Below are 19,804 nucleotides of genomic sequence, written 5' to 3'. Positions count from 1 at the left end.
GCTCCAGCCCCGTAGGCAGCACTTTAAACACGTTGCTTCGCGGCCTTCTGCTGCCGATTTCCTCTCCCGCGTCTGTCTCCGATGATGTCATCAGAGACGCGGCAGAGGAAATTGGCAGTAGAAGGGCGCGAAGCAGCGTGTTTATAGTGCTACCTACGCCGCTGGAGCCGGGAGGTTTGTGGAGGGTCAACGGGTGGAGCGTGGCTGCTCTCCACCACTCAGTTGCTGCCACTGGTGCTGCCTACGCCGCTGGAGCCGGGAGGTTTGTGGAGGGTCAACGGGCAGAGCGGGGCAGCTCTCCACCATTCAGTTGCTGCCACTGGTGCTGCCTACGCTGCTGAAGCCGGGAGGTTTGTGGAAGGTCAACGGGCGGAGCGGGGCTGCTCTCCACCATTCAGTTGCTACCATTGGAATGCAAACAGGACCGCGAGTGTGGGGCAGTTGTAGTCACGCATACGCACTTCTTCAGGCCACGGACATACGGAACATGCAAGTAGAAGTGCGCATGCATGGCTTAGGGTTTTATTATAGAGATAACTTGCCTTGCAGTTTAATATACGTTGGCAAAACCAAAAGAATGCTGAAGACAAGGATTTTCAAACATAAGAGTTGTATCCTCAGGAACATCACCACGGCACCCTTGGTACAACACTGGATCTTTGCAGGACATACAATTGAAGATCTAAAATTTTGTGCAATTCAGCAATTGACCACAAGATGGTGCGGGTGCAACGTAGATCTACAGTTACTGAGATCGGAACAATATACCAAAGTCTACAATATTTAATTAAATTTAATATCCTCTTCTCACGCTGGACAGACAATAGCAATGTGGCCTCTTATTTAGATATATATATATTTATATATATTTAACAAACCACCGCCTTCCCTTTTTTATTTTAAATTTTCCTTTTTTTAAATTTTAAATTTCATGACAATTCAGATTTCATGTTATTCAGATGTTGTATGTTTTCCACTTTTTTTGACTGCTGCTGTTTACCATCATTGATTCTAATGGGCCCCATATCTCACGATAAGAAAAAGACATGACTTCATGTTATGTCGCCAATCGCCACCATATTCATAAGGGAGTCAGCATCTACTGACGTTTGTTGAACTTTGGTTCAGAAGTAGCTCTTTAGGACAAAGCAGCTTTGATCTTGGTAAGTCCTTTCAGGGTTTTTGCTTCCTTTTACTTGAGCTTGCTGAATGTTTATTTTGGATTTTAGTTTGTTTACCCATCCCTTCAATGCTTTATTTATATTTTGATAGGTGTTTTTACACGCCCGATGCTGCACACTTTTATGAGTACATGCCACAGGCCATATAGTTTCGGAATGGATCCGCTAGGTCAGGTCCTCTGAAGATCCTGTACTTTCATCTCCTAATCCAGTTTCTTATTCTTTTTTACTTTTAATACTATCACTTTTACCTTCTTCTTTTTATTTTTGCTTTCGCCATAAGCCAGTGTGTTGAATATCGTTTTACTTAGGCCCTCCCTTGCTAAGGTACACAAATCGATTTAGCGCACGCTAAACGCTAACGCGTGCATGTTAGTCTATGGACGCATTAGCGTTTAGTGTGCGCTAAATCAATTAGCTCACCTTAGTAAAAGAGGGGGTTTCTATTGTCTAGGTTTTTTTTATACTATCCTTTTTAGAATACAGATTTTAAAATTGGCCAGATTACATTCACTTTTACTTAAGTCCGGTAAGGAATCCTTATAAACTTTGTTTTTATCTGTATTTTGTTTTTTCCTGGATTATCTCTTTGCACTGTTGGTTGGCTTTTTTACAACATGCATTGCGAACCCCTTATTTTTAGTTTTACAACACACATTGTGAGTTCCCCAATTTATTTCTTCTTGTCACACTTGCATTGTCCTCCTTACATACAGTTTGAGTGCATGCAACATTGTTTTATTTTGTAACATCTTGTTGGCTATTGCTTTATTCATTGACAGTTTACACAATTCTGTATGACGGATTTTATTGTTTCATTGTTTTCATGGTGTTGATGAGATATTCATACATATGACCTTGTGTACAACAGTTTAAGTATGTTTTTTGCTCACTTCTTATAGCATATTTACGGATTTGGATTTCGTTGTTGGTTTGTCACTAACCTTTCTTGGATATGTATGTCCCTTTTATATATAATTCATATTTTTGTATCATTCATATTATTCTTGTTTTGTTTTATATCTATATCTTATATTTTTGTATGTTCCAGGACTCCTGATGCAGGCATCCTAGCCGAAACACGGGCTGTGTCGAGTCCATGATATGCATTATGTTTTCATGCTTTTATGATTGACCAAGGGCTACTTTTATCAAGCCGCGCTAGCGGGGTTAACGTGTGCGACTTTTCATCACGCGGCAACCCCCGCGCTGGCCAAAAACTACCGCCTGCTCAAGAGGAGGCGGTAGCAGCTAGTGCGGCCGGCAGTTTGGCGCACGTTAAACCGCTAGCGCGGCTTGATAAAAGGAGCCCTAAGACTGCTTTGCACCTGGATTTTATTATTGGTTGCTATTAAAAAGGGTTCTGAAGTCCATTTACCCTCTGCTCCTTTCCTTGGGATCAGAATCCCGGGGTCCAGTTCTGCCTTTTTATGACTTTTAATACTGCCCATGTGCCTCCTCAAGATTTATCTGATTTTTATTTATTTATTTAAAAATTTATTAGTCACACCATTCTTAGTTCTGTGCGAGTTATAGAATAGCATTCATAGTTAAAACACAAACAACAAAATATCACACATATTGTACAACAGCACTATAAAATAACTGCTTGCTAAATAACCGTCTTACTGTCCCAAAAAAATCAGGAAGAAAAGCTGCGTCTGAATAACTCTGTCTTCAGTAACTTCCTAAAATTTAGGGCTCCTTTTACAAAGCCGCGCTAGCGGTTTAATGCATGCTAAACCGCCGGCCGCGCTAGCCGCTACTGCCTCCTCTTGATCCGGCGGTAGTTTTTCGGCCAGCGCGTGATGAAAAGTCCCGCGCGCTAAAGCCGCTAGCGTGGCTTTGTAAAAAGAGCCCTTGGTAAAGTTGATCCTTTCTTTACATCAAGAGACAGATCGTTCCATATTGCTGCACCCTGAACTGCTAATATTGTTCACCGACCGACCCCTGATTTCACCTGTTTCAAGGAGGGTTCCTCCAAACACGGTTGATTCTCTGATCACAAATTCCTCACCGGTTGATATTCAATGAGGATGCCACTTACTACTACTGAGGGACATTGGAAATGAACTAATTTATAGATCAAACAAAGCACCTTGAGTTCAATTTGGGCATGCACAGGCAACCAGTGCAACCGAACCAAAAATCGGTGTAACGTTCAAATTGGGCAACGTTGACAATCAATCGTGCAGCTGTGTTTTGGACTAATTGCAAGGCACAAACTACATATTTTGGTAACCCCAGGTTTGCAGTAGTCCAAAATTGGTGTTATAATTGCACTGATTACGGTTTGAAATTCCCCTACTGGAAGAAAATCTTTTAATTACCATAATAACCGTAGTTTGATGCAGAACTCAGTAATGGGTTCCTTCTTCAGTGCTATCCTGCTATATCATGAAACAGGTTGCTGGAAAACCACTTCGGATATGACTGCCTGTATGTTTCTATAGTGTTAGGAATGTAAGATGCGTTTGAGACAGCTAATGTCCTCCATGCTAGTCAATACTAAATACTTGTTGCATCCTTTTAATACTTATTTTCTTCAAATATCTCTTATAGGCATACGTGATATTTGTTTCAACTCTAGGAGGACAGTGGCTTGAAAGGAATTTTTCTGCCTTACTTTCGCACATTCTGGATTTGGTGTCTCACCCCAAAGTAACGCAGTCGCAGACAGATGCAATCTGCTCTCGTCGCTGCATTTCCTTCATCCTACGAGCAACAGTGGGGGGACTTCTTGGGGAAAAAGCTCAAATTGCTGCTGCCAAGGAGATGTGCCAAGCCATATGGAAATTAAAGAAAGTCGTAGGTATGGGATTCATACTATAAATGTTCTCAAAGGAGAGTGCAGAAAAAGAATTTCCAAAACTAATAACAACATACCATATCTGCGGCTTACACTTGAGGAAATGGAGGTGGGGATAATTCATTTATAGCAAAAAAAAAATCCAAACATAAGATACTTTTATCAGAGAATAAAATACTAAAGATCTGGAGCTATTTTGAGCCTGTGGGAAAGTGGTTGTTTTTTTTTTTTTTTTACCCTCAAAATAATACTGCTTGTTCTGGTTGGTTGGTTTGGGGAGAAGGGGGTGGTTAAAAAGAAAAGGTTTTTGCCATGTTTTTCTTGAATCATTGGTTATCTTTCAAAGCTGCACTCTCCAGAGACATACATGGGCCCAATATCCAGCCTTCATTAGTCAGCTAGGCCTGATCCAGGCACTGACATTGAATATCCATGTCATAAGTGGTCACTGAACTTATCTGGGTACCAGCAATATTCAGATGAGGAAAGGGATTGGGACTTGTATACCACCTTTTTGTAGTTATACAACCACACTCAAAAAGCGGTTTACATACAGGTACGTCAAGCATTTTCATACCTGGGTAAGTACCTATATTACATTAGAACACCCTTTTTTAATTCATTTATCCAAATATTACAAGTACAATTATTTGTTTCAGAAATACAGAAATCATATCCCCCAATACAATGAAAATCAAAAAATCTACTATCGTAAACATCACTAAAAGGTTTAGATTCTTCCTTAGACCTCCATAAGTGCTGCAAGAGTAAATGTAGAAATGTAAGGGAGAATTTATAACAAGATTATATCAAAAAGAAATTGGCTTAGATGGCAGCCCCCATGGTGTATTAACTTCAGCCTCTAGCTGTTCCGCTGGTCAACCCCTTGAGAGCCAAAAAGGTTCTTAGATGTTCAGGGAGAAAAAAAAGCATATTTTAAATCCAAATATCTGATAACACATTTGCAAGGATAAGCTAACAAAAAGATGGCTCCTAATTTCTTCATTTCTTCCCTCATAGCAAGAAACTCTCCACGCCACTCCCATGTGAACTTGGTGACATCTGGGCAAATCCACAATTTCTGGCCACAAAAAGGAATTCCTCCCTTTTTGAAATACATTTTCATAACTAAGTTTAAATCTTGCTTGAAGACAAAATTCACAATTAGTGTTGCTCTATCCTTGACTTCAGATAGTGAGTCTTCTAATATTGCTGTAAGGTTTTGCAGGTTACCTTCACCCAGTATATTTCCTGTCAGATCTCCAAGAATAAATTTTTTATTCTTAGGAAACAGAACACCCTTTTTGCAGCCCTGACTTTGCCTGGGCACCTACTAGGTTAGTGGATTGAATGTCTATGCTAACTGGGTAAATCTCAGTGCCGCCCCAACTTTGCTTCTGGACCTGGACCACCCGATCTCTATCTGGCCAGTGCCTTAGTTTTCACACAGGATTTTCAGCAGCACTGTTCAGTTAAGTGCCACTCAGTGGCGAACCAAGAGTGCAGCAGTGGGTGTGGTCTGCCCCAGATGCCAGGCAGCAAAGGACGTACAACAATCAGTCCCTGAGCTGCAACGTTCAGGTGCATGGCTGTCATCTGTGCCAATCTGCTGCCCCAAAAGGAAGTTAATGTCAGGGCAGGGACTGGCGCACTGCACCCCGTTACTGCTTGGTTTGAGGGTGATGCACTTGGAGGAGGGAGGGTGCTTCTCTCCAGGTGGCAACCAAGCTAGATACGCCACTGGTGCCACTGAAAATTAAAAGATTGCCCACTCATTGTGATTTAACTAGGCAGGAACTTCTCCCAATTAAATCATTCTGAAAATCTATTCCAATGCGTATAGAGTATTAAATTTGTTCATATCATTCTTAGCAACTGATCAAGGAAAGCCTATCCAGTCTTGTGCTAGTCCTCCTAAAATAAGCTGAGATGTAAGCACATAAGCATTGCCTCTGCTGAGTCAGACCATAGGTCCATCACGCCCAGCAGTCCGCTCCCGCGGTGGCCCCCCAGGTCAATGACCTGTAGTGATCTATTTCTCTACTACTCTATTACTTTACAGCCTTCTGTACTGTATAGTAACCCTATAATTGTACCCATGGATCCCCTTTTCCTTCATGAACTCGTCCAATCCCCTTTTGAACCCCAAAGTCGTACTCTGCTCTACCACCTCCTCTGGAAGCGTATTCCAGCGTATTCCATGTGTTTTCTTTTTTTCACCTGTCTTCTAATATGCTGTTCCATACTGTTCATGGCTACTAAAGTATGTCCTATGTGGCTGAGTCATTTCACCACTGACCCAGGCACATCAGACTGGCTGCATAAAGTCCTTCTTATCTCCTGATGCCATATTCTGAACATGCTAACCTGCTGCTTTCTCACCGTATTAACAGATGCAGCGATGAGCGACAGCAATGTGGAGACTCGGGTGGCTACAACCGATGTGGCCGCGAGCCAGCATGTCTTAGTTTGTGTGTTGCAAGAACTGGGCCATCTCATCCATGGACTGGGCACAACCGCAGCGCCACTAATCAGAGATTCTAGTGCAGGTAGGGGGTCCCAGCACATTCTTTGCTTTCTGTATTTATAGGAAAGCATCTCAGGGGTGCTCTTGCAGCTTGCTTCTCTTTAAGGTTTAAAAATGTGAAGCAAACTGCATAACCCAATGCTGTTCTTTTAGGAAAGAATGAGCAGGTGCGTACCAATGATGTCCTTGCTGGCTCAAGTCTCTGGAAGAGCAAATGATGGTGCCGTCAGCTGTATGACAGCTTATTCTGTTTTGACAAATGGGATATTCTTAAACTGGGCTATAGAGAGTTGTTTGATGTGGGATCACCTGGAAAAAATTTATGTATGTGATTTTGTAACCCGCTTAGGATTTAAGCGGGCTAGAGCTTTTTAAACAAATAAATAAAATGCACAAGGGCTGGCCCTACTAATGAGCACCTGTATTTTGCACACATAGCCCCACTTATGTAAATGAGGCCCTGCACATAGTCCTGCAACCCTTCCATCTCTACCACAGTTGCCCCCGTGTTGTATAACTGCAAAAGATTTTCTGCCTTTATAGCTAGGGTGACCATATTAACTCCATGTGCAGGTAGACAAAAGTTAAGCTAGTTCTGTTTTTAAGCCATTGCATTTAAGGAGATTAGTCTTGATTTCTCTATTCTTTGAAGACAAGATGCTCTCCATAGTCAAACAAAATAATAATAATAACTTTATTCTTCTATACCGCCATAGTCGTGAGACTTCAGGCAGTTCACACTGAAGAGAGCTGGACAGTCAGCGAGTTACAATATGTAGAAGTCCGGGATACAGTATATAGAAACTTACAAAAATAAAAAAGCATATAGAAACTTACAAAAGGTCCGGGATACAGCATATAGAGTCTTACAAAGAGCATATAGAGTCTTACAAAAGGCAGTGAAATACAGCAAACAGTCACATGACCGCTCAGCACAAAATGGACAAGGTAGATATTTCTTTCTGCTGGTGTATAGCGGTTTCCATATTGCTGCAGCCTCACAACTTTTCATTTGGAGATGTTGTCCCTGAGAGCTTCCCTCCATACAGTGAAGTTGCATACCTGTAGCAGGTGTTCTCCGTAGACAGCAGGAGAATACAGCCACACTTGATGGCAAAGCAGAAGGGGAGAGGTATGACCTGCTTAGTCTGGAAAGGGGAAAAAAAACTGACAGGCTATGGGGATGGAGCTCTACAGGCAAGGTAGCTGCACATCAAGTGGGGCTGCATTACCCTGCTTGTCTATCAGAGAAAGCGAAGTTCCTTACCTATAACAGGTGTTCTCTGTAGACAGCAGGGGAATGCAGCCACACTTAATGTGCATCCACCTTGCCTGTGGAGCTCCACCCCGTAGCCTGTCAGTTTTTTTTTTCATTTCCAGACTAAGCAGGTCATACCTCTTTCCTTCTGCCTTGCTATGGGGCTGCATTACTCTGCTTGTCTATTGGAGAATTTTGGTTTTCTCCTCCAAAACCATTGGCTGCATTTTCTAGTGTTGCAACTTCAAAATCTTCTAAAGAGAGATTTTTTTTTCTTTTTTTCTTCTCTTCTGTCAAAGCCCCCATAATCCTTTGTTCACGTGTTTGAACTTGTCTTTCCTCATTGATCCTGCTGAGCTGAGCTGGACTGTGCTTTTCTTAGTTGGAAGTGCTATCAGCAGGTTGACTTTTCAAATACAAACAGAAGTGGCTGTTACTGAAAATCAAAAATTCTTTATCATCCCTTCAGACCAGCACATACAGATGGGTTTATGCTCCTCTGCCAGCAGGTGGAGATGGAGAATACAGTAGTGCCTCGCATAAAGAACGCCTCGCACAGCGAACGCTGCACACAACGAACTTCATGTCATGATTCATACAACGAACTTCGTTTCACACAACGAAGTCGCCCGAGCTTCCACGATCGCTGCCGATGTATTGCATCCTTCCGCGCAGGCACTGCAGGCAGTCGTTAGTCACTGCGCTTAACGCGTTTCACATAACGAACTTTTCGCATAACAAACTTGCTCCTGGAACGAATTAAGTTCGTTGTGTGAGGCACCACTGTACACTGAATTCTTACAGTACAATTCTTTGCAGTCGCTCATAGAATTAGTCTGTTCTCAGTCTCCAGCAGGTGGAGATGGTAAGCCTGTGCAGTCTTTTAGGCCTTGACAAGGTCTGTTGGAGAGGTTAGGCAGTGACTTTTTTTATCTGCCCGTTGTTTGGTCGGACTGAGCTGGGGTCCAGCGGGATCATTACTACCTCAAGGTTGTCACACTTGGGTGGTTGAATCCTTTCCCCCATTTTTTCTTTGGTGGAGCCTCAACTGTATGCCTTGCCATGGTCAACCAAAGACTACAGCTTTGAGTGCTTGTGGGTTCTGCTCCTTTTAATTTAACGTTTATTACAAAAAAAAAAAAAAAATCAGACCTAAGTGATTTTCTTTCTGTGCCGGTTTGCAGGACTGTGTTCATTCATATTTTTTTCTCCCATTCAGCTGCCGGTTTCATTTAGCCTGCCTCTCGCTTAACAATGAGCACTTCTCGCAAGCCGAAGAAATGCTTAGTGTGTTCCCTCTGAGGGCTTAATGTGGCTGGTTTTTGTTCATGGCCAGAAGGGGAACTCTTGCTAGCTTCGGAGCTGGCCAGCTCAAGGGTTTCTCCATCAGCTGCGAAGGGTGCATCAGCCATTGGCAGTGGGGAAGCCCAAGCTTCCATAACTGCCGACAGTGCTGGGGATTGGAAAGGCAGGAACAGATGTTGCAGGCCTTTTCCTCTGCTAGGGAGCGTGATTCTGTCTTGCCCATGGGTTTTTTATCTGGATTTTTCTCTCGCCATGTACAAGGCGTGCGTGCATGTGGCTGGTCTCCTTTTCGGTGGTTTCGGCCTCGTCCAAGAGGGGGGCCTTCTTTGTCAGTGCCATCACCTTAACTTCTGTGACTCCTCATTCTGAGAAAAAGCACAGGAATTAAAAGAAATGATGTGACTGGGTTGCTGTTTCCAAATAATACAAATAGGTAAATTCACTTTTTGTTCCTTAAGGAAAACAGAGTAAATCTTTGTATCTGCAGTGTGAAAAAACAAGGACTAGTTCAGTTTTCCCTATCTGCAGCCCAGTTTGTAGTTCTCTATTATGCTGTATATGCAGAACTCCGTCTTGCTGGCTAGCTACAAAAGAGTGTGATATTTCTGATGGAAATGGAAAATTCTACCTTTAGGCCAAACTAATACTCTGACACAGAGAGAAATTACTGAAGTCCATGAGTTAGAGTGATATCATAAAGGGGTTGGAAAACCACAACAAAGCAGATGTCCCACTCGAGATGAGGGTTTGGAAAGCTTATTTATCTCCTGATGTGCAGAAAAACAGAATTTAAATGAAATACCCTAAACGTGGATGCCTTCTTGTTACTTTGTTGTGTTATTGAAGCATTGGGTCCCTCACGTCATACCTTTCTTTTCAGAAGTGCTTGATGCTGTACTTTCAGTCATCCTTCACCCCAGTGTCTCTGCCCGCTTGGCAGCAGCTTGGTGCTTGCGTCTCATCTCTGTAGCTTTGCCATCCTACGTCTCCTCACTCCTGGATCGCTGCCTTGAATGCCTCCGTGCACTAAAATCCTCACCTGAAGCAGTGACTGGTTACAGTTTTGCTGTGGCAGCGCTGCTGGGAGCAGTGAAGCACTGTCCCCTGGGAATTCCTCATGGCAAAGGAAAAGTGAGTATTTCAGTTGTCTGTTCTTAGTTTAATGAGCTAATGACAACTACTATTAATTTACAGCCTGGTAAACCATCCAGTTTATTTTAGTTATTTGGATTTATTAACCACATTTATGAAGAGATTCACTCAAGACAGTGTGCAGTATGTTCTGCCTGACATAAAAAGTAACAATTTTGTTCACAGCTTAACAATAGTAAAATGACCAAATATAAGCATAAATACAATCAGAGATAAACTTTGAGATGACAAATTAAATCCTAGTAATAGGACTAACAGAGAGGGACAGCACTTTACTGGTGAATATTCTTCTTGCTGGGAAATTGCTATTAAATTTACGGAAAGGTAGACAGAGTTAACTAGGTAATTTCAGTGTCTTTATTTTGTTAGGCTTTGTACTTGGCTAGAGGAGATACATCAGGCGTTTCTTCACTATTATCAGCATCTTTATACTCCAAACAATCAGTGCCCAATATTTGATATAAATAGCTTTTTAGATTGGGTGACCCTGTCAAAACTTACCGACACAGAGGTTGCTTAATTATCTCAGCCTATCATGGAAGATGAGATTTCCTGGACGATTAGAGATATGCAGGTTGGGAAAGCTCCAGGCCTTGATGGCTTTTCAGTTAAATTTTATAAAATTTTTCTTGGATATCTAACAAAGCCTCTGGCGTGTTTGCTTAATAATTTGGGGTTTGCCTCATTCCTGGAGGTTGGTGGGTATCACGATTCTCCTAAAGCCCAGGAAGGATCCTTCCTGTTGTGGCTCCTACCACCCCATTTCACTTTTGGATGTTGATTATAAGATTTTTACAAAATTCTTGGCTAGGCGATTGCAACTTTATATGCCACACTTGGTTAAAGATGATCAATCAGGCTTTCTGCAGAGCCACCAAACATTTGATAACATCACTTAATTTGGAAGGCTAGTACTGAAAGTGATTCTTCTTTTGTGTTGGGTATTGACACTGAGAAGGCCTTTGATAGGGTCTATTAGCCTTATCTATTTCAGGTTTTGGGAAAACTGGGCATTTCTGGCAGTTATGCTTTCTGGATCCATTCTATATTGGCTTGTCTAAAAATGAAGTCAGTATACAGACAGTTTTCCTTTGGGGAGGGGTTCGAGACAAGGTTGTGCCCTCTCACCAGTTTTACTTGCATTGGCAATGGAACTGCTAGTCCAATTAATTCCACACAACGACTACACTCCAATGCTGCCAAAAACCCTAATTTAGCAATAACACAATAAGGCAGACCTAGTCACATCAAGGTTCATTCGGAGGACGCTCAGGGACATAAACTTTACTCACAGCCCACGTACAAAATCGTGTAATTACAAACAATGTAAAGGGTGCTCTCAGTGTGAACCATCAGCGATAGGAGTCCAGCTCCGACACTTCACTTCTGGGTCAAGGCGGTAAGCCCCCACCCACACACCATCATCGAGCACCCTAGGTGTGCTAGAAAGCAAAGCAAACTTTCACCAAATAATCCAATAAATAAACCAGTGAATAAATCAGTATAACTCAAACAATGTAACTTGAGCGACCCCCAAATGAACCCTGCCAGCCAGACCCCCCAAAAAATGCAACCAAAAATCAGAAAATCACCATACAAAAAATGAATGAATAAATGAAATACTTATCTGAAAAAGAATATCACAAACTACAATGTGAAAAAACCGCGCCAGGAGAAAAGGTTCAACCACGCTGGTTTCGGGGAGGAGCCCTTCTTCAGGAACCTGTCCCCCGACGGAAACAAAAATGCTGAGGTCGGCTGTGAGTAAAGTTTATGTCCCTGAGCGTCCTCCGAATGAACCTTGATGTGACTAGGTCTGCCTTATTGTGTTATAGTCCAATTAATTCAGCAAACCCCTGAGGTGTGTGGTATTTCCTATGTAACACTGAATACAAAAAATTTATTGTTTGCAGATGATATCCTGTATACCATGACAAATTCTTCCTCTTCCCTACCTGCAGTGGTGCAGCTTATGGAAGAATCTAGCTGGGTTTCAGGTTTTCAGATTAATTTGGCAAAAAATCAGAAATTTTAGATCTTACTCTAACTGAGCATGATAGTTGGTTTATTCAGGAAACCTTTTCCTTCCATTGGGCTTCTAGATCTCTACGATACTTAGGAATTTACTTAACCTGCCATGTGACTGAGCTTTATGAAAACAATTATCCAGCCCTACTAAAGCAGCTGTGGGAGGATCTTCATAGGTAGCAATGTCTTAATATTTCCTGGCTGGGGAGGGTGCGTGTGGTTAAGATGGTGGTATTACCTCGGCCACTATATCTCTTCTCTGCCTTACCTATTCCATTGCCTAGAGCTTTCTTTAAGCATTTAGATAAGAGGGTGTTTTCATATATTTGGAAACAGAAACCACCTCGGGTGCATTGTAATATGCTTTTTCAACTTAGATCACATGGGAGCATGGTGGTCCCCAACTTTTATCAGGCTGCACAGCTTCGATATCTTATTAGTTGGAGTTGGGAGCAATTACCTTGACCTCTTGCTGGTTATACTCTTGAACTTGAACATTCAGAAATCCTAGAAGAAACATTTGTTGCCACTTTCATCAAAGAAGAATTCAGTGTTTGCATGGCGTCCCATAATGCATCCAAAATCACTGTATTTGGCCTCACAAGCACAGATAGTTTTCAAAGTAGTTCCTTTCCCTGAGGGAGCTAGGGTACTCACTGTTGGTAATTTCTGTGCCTCTGAGCCTTCCCCTCCTCCAAAGATGTTTCTAGGGGAGAAATCCAAAGCCAGAGGGCCCTCCAAGTGAAACCTAGTAAAAATTCCCTTCCCGGGCAAGTCACTACCTCCATTGGCGCTGGGAGAACTGGCACAGGGCCGATAAGGGAACAGGGCTCAAGGAGACCTCGTCTATACTGCTGCCAGGTGAATCCACTGACAAACAAGCCAAAGAGTCAGCCTTTCCTGAACACAATGCAGAATACAGAAGCCCTACAAAGTGGAACAGCTTCAGCTGCAGGGTAGAAACCCATGCAGGAGGGAACTGATGCACTTTCCTCCCTTCTCTTCTCCATCACAGAATGAGAGGGACGCCACCAAAGCCTTCAACTTTGGTAAGCCCAGGGCTCTGGCTTGAGTAACTGCTCATGACATCATCTTGGTCTATCCTGATTTTGGGACCTTATTCGAAGGGTTCATAGACATAATCGCAGAAGACAAAGGTGCGCGCCGACAACTGAGCGCAAGACGGAGGCGCGTGCCGAAGAAAATTACTGTTTTTAGGGGCTCCGACGGGGGGTTTTGTTGGGGAGCCCCCCCACTTTACTTAATACAGATCGCGGCGGCGTTATGGAGGGTTTGGGGGGTTGTAACCCCCCACATTTTACTGGAAACTTAACTTTTTCCCTAAAATCAGGGAAAAAGTGAAGTTTTCAGTAAAATGTGGGGGGTTACAACCCCCCACAATGCCCCCACAACGCGGCGCGATCTGTATTAAGTAAAGTGGGGGGGTTCCCCCCACGCCCCCCCATCGGAGCCCCTACAAACAGTAATTTTTTTCTGCGCGCACCTCCGCGCTGCGCTCAATTGTCTGCGCGCGCCTTTGTCCCAGCGCGCTTTTGACCTGACACCTATTCAAAGTGCTTCAAAAATAACACATCCCCTTTTTACAAAGCCACAATAAAGGTTTCTACCACGGCCTGGAGCCCTAAATGCCCCAACACTGCTGTGACGCTCATAGAATTCCTATGAGTGTCAGAGCATTTAGCGCTCCAGGCCACGGTAGAAACCTCTACCACAGCTTAGTAAAAGGGGGGGGGATGTAAAAAAAAAGAGAGAATAGCATTTAAGCAAGGTTTTAGCATTTATACACTTATATGCTATTATTCTAAACATTTGTTTGCATAATTACTATACAAATAGCATTTACACACTTATATGCCATTATTTGTTTGCATAATTACTATACAAATAGTTTTTAGAATTATCTCCTTAGAGCCTTGTATCACGGCAGTCATACTGATGAATAATCTGTGATCTTTCATTTTCTTGTTTCCTCAGGTAATAATGACATTGGCAGAAGATTTGTTATGCTCCGCAGCTCAGAACAGTCGCATTTCAATCCAGCGAACCCAGGCTGGTTGGCTACTCATTTCTGCCGTCATGACCTTAGGTAATACTCTCCTATCCAAGTTATAAATCTGACTTTGGAGCAAATCAGAAGACTTTCACCAGCATTCTATAACTGTTAAACAGTTGTTGCAGTGCAGCTAGGTCAGGGTCTTTGGATGTAGGTTCATTTGAGATTCTAAGCAAAAACGCTTTACCTATTTTGCTCAAACCAGTCATCAATGGCTCCTATTATGACCTTAGAGAAGCCCACAAAACACTTAAATCAAAATGTCTGAAAACACGATTGGCCTGGGGGTCCTCCAGGACGGGGTTGGGAACCACTGATCTAGGCAACCATAGAGAGACAGTTTTTAAAAACTAACGTCACTGTGACTCACACATTAGTTTTTTAACAGTATTGGCAAAAACCAAGTAAAAGAGCATCAGTTAGTATTCTGCACCTCTGTGATGTTTTTACACAATAATATGAAATAGAGTTCTGTTTGAGCACATTTATACTGAAATGTATCTCAGTGTACGGCATCAGTGTGAGCAAAGCTCCCCAAGGCTATGGTTTATTTGGTTATAGCCCCCCCTTAACAAGGTGGGTTACAATACCACATTCACAATAAAATATTACAAAACAGACATATATACATTTCATCAGCAAATAAAGTGCTCAGCACCCATTCTTCATGTCGCAAAAAAGATGTCTCTTCAAAAGCTTCTTAAAAACAGTCACATCCTTTTGTTTTCTAATGTACAATGGGATAGAATTCCTCGATTCCGGACCAGCGCAAGAAAAAGCTCCCATTCCTGTAGCTTGCAACCTTGCCTGCCTTAAAGTAGGCATGTGTAACTCCCTGATGAGCAGAATGTAAACTGCGTGATGGCACATACTCAGATATACAGAAATAATTTGGTGCCATTCCTTGAAGACAAAGGTAAGTTAATAGCAGTAGTTTATACCGTATCCTAAAGTCAACTTTCATCCAATAAAGTTGCACATAAAACTTGGACACATGGTCAGATTTTCCAATCCCAAACAAAACGCAAATTATTGAATTTTATGCAACTTTTAAGGTATGGATCGCATTCGTGGGAACACCAAGTAGCACTAGATTGCAGTAGTTCAGGCTGGACAATACTACTGATTGCAGAATGCGCTTAAAATTGGCACCTGTCAAATAAGATTTAAGGTTACTCAGCAATCGTAATTTAAAATAGATCTTGTTGACCGTAGCAAGAATGTGAGATTGAAAGGAAAAATGCGGAACTAATATGACCCCCTAGGTATTTCACCTCAGCGGAAAAGTGGATACTTGTACAAAATCTGGAATATTTATATTCATGGCCTAAGTGATGAGGTGCTGTCTGCTTCCCTTTAATCTGCTCCAGCAGTCTTCTCATGAGGGCCTCTTAGCGATCCCAAATGATCTGGTCATTTATGGCACAAAAAAAGAGGATTATTTAAAGTATACAACAAAATTCACAAAAATACTTTGCCAAAAAAAGAGGAACCATACTCCATCCTCAAATCAACATAAATTGTAACCTATGTAATTCAGCACAAATTCATAAACACACACAGGGCCAGATTCTATAAATGGAAGCCAAGTTTGGTGCCGCCTAACAAAGGCCCCCTTTACAAAGCTTTTTTATCGCCGGCTGCAGCAGTATTAGCTCCAATGCTCATTAAATTCCTATGAGCATCGTTGCTAATACCACCGTGGCTGGCGATAAAAAAGCCTAATGTGATTTTATAAAAGGGGGGGGATAAATTCCACACCTAACCTAAATTAAATCAATTAATCTAATCTAATCTTTCATCTTGTTATATCGCATCATCCCCAAATTAATGTTAGGGCTCGAAGCAGATCACCAAAAAGGATTACTAATATCAAATTCCTGGTCTATGATTTTCAGGAACCTTTTATCCTCTACTAAAAGAGTTGGTTTTTCATCATTCTTGGTGCCTTGGAACACTGTGTCACCCAGATGATCTTCAGAATCTGGTGGTGAAGTGTTCTGATAGGTGATTAAGCTAGATTCTGGTTCTTCCCAGCTGTAATCTTATTTTAGTTGCAGGTGGTTTTGACAAGGCTTGAACAAGTTAGTCCACCACTGGCCAAGATGCACATCTTGTACATATCTACATTTGGTCCCCTTAGCCCATTGAGGCAAATATCACCTACTATCACCCATCCCAGGGAGAGTCGGTAGGCATATGGAGCATCAGAATGGACCTGCTCATGATCAAAGAGCTCTGACCAGGGCTGGTAAGAGTAGGACCTTGGCCTTTGGTCTACTGGCTGCAGGTGTTCTACTATTGATTGCAAATGTGGGTGTTGTTGCACAACCTCGATTGTAGGGATTTCTTCCTTGAAGTCCAGTATTTGATTGCACTCAATTACAGTTGGTAGAGCTCTCTTGATGCTGACATCCATCACTTCTATCATGTAACCACTCACTTTTCTCCCTGTCTTCTTTGTCCTCCCTGAACTGGTTCTGAGGTGGTAGGGATAGCAGTTTCCCTGTTTGTTAAATAAGTCAAAGAACTCTGTCTTTGCCAGAGACTGGTTACTTTTTTCATCAATGTGGCGTTCAGTGGTGACACTTGCTCCATCTCATACTACCTGCCATGACTTGACTCTGAGGCAGGGGTTCATGGAGAGGTAAGCCTACTCCTGTCAAGTTGTAAGGCACTTACGTGTTGGTCACTGTCATATAATGTACATTTAATGGTGTTTTACAGTTCATGGCCATTTGCTTGGATAAAGAACAACATTTATAGCAAATCCTGTATTTTCTTTGCAGTTCTTTTTGCTCTCTTAGGAGTTTCTCCTTAAACCCTCTACATTTCTGAAGAGGATATAGTTTTTATGTATTGGACATTGTCGCTTTGGATCCTCTACTTTCTCTGTAGTATGAGGACAGTCAGTTGGTTGAGCTGCTGTGTGTCTGGTAGAGTTGCCATACTTTGTAACTGGCTTCTCATTCTGGAAGAAGCTTGTTTTTCCTACTTTGGGAACATCATCCCAGTAACTAGGATAGTTTCTTCTTTTCGCCAGTTTTCTGGTAGAAAACTGGAATGCTCTTCCGGAGGCTGTTATAGGGGAAAACACCCTCCAGGGATTCAAGACAAAGTTAGATAAGTTCCTGCTGAACTGGAACGTACACAGGTAAGGCTAGTCTCAGTTAGGGCACTGGTCTTTGACCTAAGGGCCGCCACATGAGTGGACTGCTGGGCACTATGGACCACTGGTCTGACCTAGCAGTGGCAATTCTTATGTTCTTAACTCCGTGAAGACTGTAGATGAGGGAATTTCCCTTGATTGTCCTCTTTATATTGCATGCCTATGGATTACCATCTCTCTTTAACATCATAGGCAGCTTTGTTGTAAACTTTTGTATGCCATAGGATGTATCTAGGTAGCTTAGATACATCCTATGGCATATAAAAGCTTAGACCTGGAAAACTTTGATCAGCTTGGAGGAGGTTTCCTAGATCTAGTAGCTTGTCATTATCTCGCTGAATGACTTCTTGGTTGCCATATTGCTGCTTGAGCCTCTCCCACATTTCTTACAGGCCTCAAGCATCATCATGTTGAAATGCTTTTTTCAATCTCTTTATCTTTTCTGATGATTCAGGTCTCAACCATCTGATCATCAAACTCATCTCTTGCCTTGGTATTGGCTTCATAACAGCTATGGCATCTTTAAAATTGGCTTTCCATGCGCACTACCTTTCTGGGCAGTCATTAAACTGGGTGAGTTCCATGTTCACCAACTTTTTGCATGCCATATATATTGCTAGATCTTCTCTTTCTAAGATCTCTATCATGCTAGCAGTAGGTATTTGTGGCTGACTACTCACTGCTGAATGCCAGCCACCTCTTGCTTAATCATAATGTGTTTAGTTAGGCATGGCTGCTCAGCCTTTACTTGAGCCTAGTACCTGTATGGTGCCAGAGTCTGTGCTTGAATGAAGTTTTTTCTTCGGTGCACTTTCCTGGAGTGAGAGCTGGTGGCAGTGCATCCGTATGCATACTTGCATGTGGATTGCTGTAGTAATATTATGTTTCTGTGGCATGCTTTACCTTAGATTTCCTTCTCTCAGGCAAGCTAGACTTTGCTGCAGAGGAACATTCTTTCCCTTAATTTAGTAACTGTGATTGTTTACTCTCCTGCACTGAGGCTTGGGCTTTTAATATTCTACTGTGCAGGATCTTTCACTATAATATGGCTAAGCTGACTCTCCCTGCCTTCAGTTCTTGTGGCTTCTTCTATCACCTTAATCTGAGCTTCAATGGTGGCTGCTTCTTTCTTTTGCTGAAACACCTCCAAAGCAATGCCTATCTCTGCCTTCTTGCACTTTCTTGCGCTCTGTATCAGCTTCTTCCATTTTCCTATGTGCAATGGCCTCAGCCTCTTCTGCCTCCCTGCACACAGTGGCTTCAGCCTCTTTTTTTCCTGTTGTTCCTCCTCTATCCTAATTTTTATTTTTTTAGGTCTGCTGGTACATGGGCTTGTCATGCCACTGGGGCTTGCGAGCATCTGAGAAGCTGAAAGCTATGCTGTCAGTGGGTTTGACTACCAGCAGGGCTTCCCAAGGCAGACAGGTTTCAGCAGAGATGTCAGACTAACAATGTACCACCCATCTGGGCAGCAGCAGATGGGCAGTGTTGGAGGCAGATGAATGCATTTGATGTGACAACGGTGACAACATTGAATTTATACTGCATAGAAGAAAGGCCTGGCAATCTACTTCTGTATTCTGCCACGAAAACTTGATGTTCATCAAGTCAATAGGATTCGAACATGAGTCGATGGCCCCTAACTACAGCTTCTTCTACTTTCCAGTGTGCAAAGGCCTCAGCCTCCTCTGCTATTCCATGCACAGTGGCCTCAGCCTATTTTTTCCTGTTGTTTCTCTATCCTAATTTTTGCTTTTTTAGATCTGCTTCCTTCTGGCTATAGCTTCACAGCTTCTGCCTCCATTCACAATTTGATGACCATGGAGGCCATGGATGACCTGCTGGAATTACTTGTCCTGTGTGACTTAGAGGTTTTGCTAGTTCTAGAGCTCCTCACAGAGTGTTTAGAGCCGCCAGAATACTAGGACTTAGTGTCTTTTGCTTGGGATTCTGTGTATTGCCCTGTTTTCTTCAAGAGTATCTTTTACCGTGACTTGCTTTGTCTGATCTGTGGCCTTTTGTATTTCAAGCTGTGCCGGACTATTCTCTGTATGCTTCTGATCCAAGTAAGAGCAGAACTCTGTGGATGTTCTTTGGTATTTTTCATAAGCAGCTTGGCTTGGCCATTTTTACTTATCTGATGTGTTACTGCTCCATAGGCTCTCTATGAGCAGGAGATATTTTTGCATTTCTGATTCATAATTCTCTTGAGGTTTTTCATTATGAGTTCTTGTTGCTGTGCCAGCATCACTTACACTGTCAGGGTGGACTGGTGATAAGCTTGGGTCAGTAAGTTGCTCT

General features: G+C 42.4%; 1 protein-coding gene across 2 annotated transcripts in view; it reads left to right on the top strand.

Annotated features, from left to right (window-relative positions):
* HEATR5A (HEAT repeat containing 5A) overlaps positions 1-19,804 on the top strand; it is a 257,530-nt gene that overhangs the window by 62,053 nt on the left and 175,673 nt on the right. For both annotated transcript variants that reach the window (XM_033952160.1, XM_033952161.1), the window contains exons 8-11: positions 3,744-3,993; positions 6,384-6,539; positions 9,961-10,211; positions 14,256-14,367. In XM_033952160.1, coding sequence (XP_033808051.1) covers positions 3,744-3,993; positions 6,384-6,539; positions 9,961-10,211; positions 14,256-14,367 — 769 coding nt within the window. The remainder of the gene's footprint in view (positions 1-3,743; positions 3,994-6,383; positions 6,540-9,960; positions 10,212-14,255; positions 14,368-19,804) is intronic.

The sequence above is a fragment of the Geotrypetes seraphini genome, chromosome 7, assembly GCF_902459505.1.
Source record: "Geotrypetes seraphini chromosome 7, aGeoSer1.1, whole genome shotgun sequence".
NCBI classification, from domain to species: domain Eukaryota; kingdom Metazoa; phylum Chordata; class Amphibia; order Gymnophiona; family Dermophiidae; genus Geotrypetes; species Geotrypetes seraphini.
The sequence above is the reverse complement of the archived record's forward strand: the minus strand, read 5'-3'. Positions and strand labels throughout refer to the sequence as shown.